This window comes from Tupaia chinensis, unplaced genomic scaffold (assembly GCF_000334495.1).
Source record: "Tupaia chinensis unplaced genomic scaffold, TupChi_1.0 Scaffold000429_1, whole genome shotgun sequence".
NCBI classification, from domain to species: Eukaryota; Metazoa; Chordata; class Mammalia; order Scandentia; family Tupaiidae; genus Tupaia; species Tupaia belangeri.
In genome coordinates this window covers 4,958,950-4,964,105 of record NW_006159934.1, presented here as the reverse complement: position 1 = coordinate 4,964,105, position 5,156 = coordinate 4,958,950, and the positions used below count along the sequence as shown (strand labels likewise).

The following is a 5,156-nucleotide window of genomic DNA, read 5'->3' as shown; positions in this document are numbered from 1 at the left end:
CCGGAAAGGGTGAAGGCCAAGAATCTGGCAGTCTTAGGGGGCAGCCTCGAGACAGACCAGCGAAGGGGAGGAGAGGTGCAGCGGGTTGTGTTGGCTCCTAAGCCCAGGGCAGAGGACCAGGTGTCCACTGTGAGAGGATTAAGGAGGATTCCCCTACAGATTGTGTTTCCTGCCAACAAGCAAATGCTGGGAAGAAGAGTAACTTTAAAGGGAAGAACAGAAGAGTGTATCCTATTAAGTGCCCTAATGTTAATCCAGGAGGCCATTTTGATTCCATCAAGAAAGAAGTAGAAAGGAACGCTGGCCACATCTTTGCTCTCTGCAGTAAAAGCTGTTTAATGAGCGCTCTGGTGCTAGGGTCTGTCCACTGTAGGCAGATGGCACTCTGGCAATTGAGAGCTCAGAACTGAATGCTATAAATGTCCTCCCATGGATTAAGAGGTTTATATCACTCTTCTTTGAAGGAAAATTTGCCTTTTTTCTTTTTGTAAAAAAAGGTATCAGTCAATATGATGGCCGATGATGAATACCTACTAATCTGTCATGCTTAGGGCCTGCAAAGTTGAATTCTTCTATATTACTAGGACATGCACACACATACTATATGGTTAAGTAAAATTAAAGATCTGGATCAAATTTGAATCTTCAGTACCAACAAGAAGTTATTAGGTGTTTGCATATCTTGTGCATCCTTTGCTTATCAGTTCTTTAGAAATGAAAATAGTACAAGGAAGTTAAAAAAAAAAAAAGACACTGTCAAAAATGCTTATGACATTTCTCAGAAAAAAAATAATACTGTAAGACATTTCCTCTAAGACTACTACTTTTGCAGGCACCGTCACCAAGTACAGAGAACACAATGGTTAATGAAATTATCCACTGGCAAAACAAAATCAAAACCAAAATCTGTGTCAACATTTCTCTCCATCTAGGTTAGTAAAGTGTTATTAGTCATCTGTGAGCCCCAGGCTTTGAGTTTGAACAAAATCTGAGAAAAAATATGAGGAGGCAATGCAAACATGGCTTTCTAAAAGAAAACAAAAAGAAAGAGCAAAACCTATGGATGATTTCATGGACTGCACAAACTTGAAAGTAAATATGGTATTGATTCATGCTGTGTGTGTTTGGTCCAAAGCCCTAACTCACTGCCTTTTAGAGCAAGATTTATATTTGGATACACTAGTGCTCACAGGGACTTCAGAAGCTCTGAATGTAAAATTGCTCCTGAGATGGGAATTGCTTACTCTGGACATAAGCTGTAGTCATGATGCACTTTGGGCTGTGGGGTGTTCGCTCCGGGGCTGCAGGATTGCTGGGGCTCGGGCTATGTGGGAGGTGCTGAGGCTATAGGGGCAGCTGAAGCACGAGGCTGGGACGGGGAGGGTGGGTGGCCGGTTATACTGGTACTTGGCAGAGTGGGGTCCCCCATTGGGACTCGAGAGCGGTTTCTTTCCGTACCTTTCTTTGTCATCTTTACTAACAGATGAGTCCCGTTTATCTACATCTCTATCTCTGTCATGAGCTGCAGCGGACGCGCTGCGCTCCAGCTCCCCTGGCTTCAGCCAGGGCGGAGGGGTCGGGAACGACGGAGGCGTTCGGTGCAGCCGGTTCCAGGGTTCGTGAGGGTTGCTAAAGTTCTGCACACTGGGGCCATCCTTGTGGCCGAACATTGAGTTGGGTGCTGAAATGGTGAAGTGGAGAACAAAAAGGTTTAAGAGAAATTATATAATCTGCTGTAATGAAGGTACTTACCAAAAAACTTTTAACAGCATTCAGAGTTAAAATGAATACATATTATTGGGAGCTGGAAAAGGAAAGGAGATTAACAAATTCATTAGAGGAACTTTTGTCCTACACTGGAGAGGTAGCTCACAGCTTTTTTTTTTTTTTTTTTTCTTTCTTTCTTTTGTTAAACCGAAAGCAAAAATGGGAGTAAGGGAGGGGATTTAAAAGGAAAGGGACCAAAAAGGTATAATGATTACCTAATCAGACATATCTGGTGCATGCAGAAGTTCCCAGCATGCAGAGGGTGTATTACGATAGTGTGACCCTGATTAATAATTCTCCATTCAGAGCAGAGGTCATTGTTTCCTCTCCCCACCACAACCCTGCTAACGTGATTCTTTCCAGAACTTTTGCAGACTTGAACAGGTGTCATCAGAGACCAGACAGGGCCTTGACCTGAACAGATGCATAAAGTCTCCAGGCTACATTTTAAATAAAGACCAAAATGTGTTGGTATGCTCAAAGCTACTGTCTGGTCTCTTATATCCGGAAAATATGAAATGTGGTGGGAAAGAAAGCAAGCTGAGTAGTCAGTGACTAGACAATGTTTAGAATATGAGCAGGGCTGTGTCTCTTTTCCTATTCCAGATGGGCTTTTTAGTAGAGAAGACTACATAACCTTCCCAGGTCATGGAGTAGAAAATATTGCCAACTCTTGATTATCCTGAGCCTACCACTATTTCCAGCTCATCTTCAGTGTGCTTTTTTCAATCCCACTAACGCCAAAGGCGAGATGAAACTTAAAAATTGTTTTTGCTTTGAATGTGCGCTATAGCCAAAGTCTCGGATAATAGAAATGGGATGTGGGTAAAACTACAAACTTAAGTAAACTTTTGTGACACGCAAGTACATTAATATTCCTGACCTTCTGTAACATAGCAACAGTGGGCTGTCTTTAAAAAAGTGGATTTGCACACTTATACCCAATTTCACTGTGTAGGCTAGCTTTTGCATGATACAACCTACATTTGTTTCCCAAAGGCATAGTTTTCTTTTCTCTAGAAAAGTCTTGAGAGGTATATAGATCAGTGGAGACCAGTGGTTCCAAGGGAGGTTTTACAAAGTTAGAGGTACTCACTAACTGAAGGATTTCCAAGTCCTCCGAAGGCATTGCCACCGACTGCTGCTAGGCCTGTGAATGTGGATGGCCGGTTAAAAGGCTCTGCAAAATAGACAGGATGCAGTGAGTGAGGAACACGGAGATCCTGGGAGCCAGGGAAAGTGATAGTGGATCCTCGCCCTCACTACCCAGACCTGGTCCATCCCACTTTTCCCACTAGATTGTCTAAAAGGTTTCACTGCACTTGACTGTAGGCATGGGGCTTGCAAAAGCGCTCTGAGGGCTTCTTTTCAGAGCTCTGCCTTCTGCATCACTGCTCTTTTTCCTAGTGAGGAGCAAGTACCACTGAGGTCACCATGCTCTAGACTGCCTTCCTGCCCAGTCTCCCCCTTTTAGGAATGGGCTCTGCAGGTTCTAACAGAATAGGAATGAGACCACACCTTAAAATAAATCTCCAAGTGATGACATCATGCAGGCACATCTATCAGTTACCCTGCTGTTCTGCTACCACTGTCAGCACCTGTTTGTCTACTCAAACAAATACAGGCCACAAAAAGCATGCACATAGGAAGACAAATAGGGCAGTGACATGTGAAGGAACAATCAACAAAAAAGGGTCATGTTTATTCACATCGTTTTGTCCTTTCTTCCACCCCTTGGATGTGACCTTTAGCAATGGGGTAGGAGTTCACTGTCTTTCTCCAATAGGCAGGAACAGGCTATGGGGAACTCTGATTCCATTTAGTACCCAGAACGGCCTTGCCCCACTGTGCCATCAGTAACTTCAGACAGAACCACTACTGATTCGGACCTAATGCCAAAAGAACGTGGTGTAAAAAGCACTAGAATCCTGGAGATGAGTGACATGCGCTGACACTTCTAAGAGAACACCATCATCTCCAGGTAGTAAGCGAGGACTGTCACTACCTCGCCAGCATAGAAGTGATAAGCAGGGCAAAGGTTTGTCTGAAATAGCGTGTCAGCTCCCATCACTGATGGGTAACTCACCTAGGTGAGCGGCAGGGTTCAGAAAGTTGCTGTGATGAGGTGGTGGCCCAAAAGGGGTCCCAGTTGGGTGTGCAGCACCTATTAAATCAAATGTAACACAATCCAGTTTTACAAAAAGCCAACTTCCAAAATGTAACTGGGCTCTTAATTGCTTAAGGGCTCATAAGAACATAGGTTAAAGTAATGGCTAAACTCCACCTAGGCCCCAGGCAGACAACACACGAATGAAAAGCAGATGTTCTTATTTTGAAGCAAAAACTAAATCACCCCCTTTCCTTTCTCCCAGCTTGGCTGGTCACCATCAAGAAGAGGTATTTCATTTTTAAGTCAATGGCATGCTCAGTTTTAGACACGTGGTGGTGGTAGGGTAGAGTAGAAGGGTTTCTGTAACCAAGTAAGTTTGGAGAAATATTGAGTTTAAAATGTTAAGGAAGGCTCTTTTTGGAAGGAGTTCTTGGAGCCATTAATATGCTCATAGGCTCTCTCATTCTCTAAGGAGAGAACATTTGAACACTTGGTCATGAAACAGAATTTCTTTTTTTTTTTTTTTTTTGAGAGATTTTCACTGTAGGGCGCGTGCACTTGCCAGACAGACAGAGAGAGACATAGAGACAGAAAGCGAGAAATCACCCCCCGGGGGGATGGTCACGCCGCAATCCCTTCTCCTCCGTTCTCCTCTCGGGATCTTGGGCATGCACGCACACGCGCCCGGTGTGAGTTTTAAGCCACCGGGTCCGGGACACGAACCACGGTCGACTACGTGGGAGTCCAGCGACATAGCCATTACGCTAACTGCTGGTTCCTGGAACAGAACTTTCTTTACAGAGCATTTTGGTGATACATTTTTCACTTTGAGAAATACAGCTCCAGCAATACTGCACCATAACACCCTTGGCTCCGGAGTGGCTGTCCTGACACTACAGATCGGGGCAGTACTGTTCTGGCCCTGGCGGAATCCCTTTTCCCAAAGAATGTATTCTTGAGGATCCACAATGAAGGATACTGTAAGCTCAACAAGGAAACTCACTGCTGCAAGACATGTTAGGTTACAGAAGATGAAGTCTTCCCCAGTCACTCAACATTCAGGACAAGCTAGTTTATACATATGATTTTGAACACCAAAAATCTTATAACTGATTGTTAAATCTTTCTTTGGTCTGCCAGGGAACTCAGATTTAATCTAGTAGTCTTTGGTTTTCTTTATCCAAATTTCTTCTTCTACTTTGTATTTTTCATAATATAAATTTCTTTAAGATGCCCCAAATCCTTTTCATGAAGGAAGTTGGGAAAAGGAAAGGGAAAG

At 43.7% G+C, this 5,156-nt stretch overlaps 1 protein-coding gene across 1 annotated transcript in view; it reads right to left on the bottom strand.

The window, feature by feature from the left end:
• The window catches only part of AUTS2 (activator of transcription and developmental regulator AUTS2), a gene marked incomplete in the record, with an annotated part of 100,385 nt that overhangs the window by 4,650 nt on the left and 90,579 nt on the right, over positions 1–5,156 (bottom strand). The window contains 3 exon segments of the mRNA XM_006155010.2: positions 1,459–1,681; positions 2,864–2,947; positions 3,854–3,931. Coding sequence (XP_006155072.2) covers positions 1,459–1,681; positions 2,864–2,947; positions 3,854–3,931 — 385 coding nt within the window.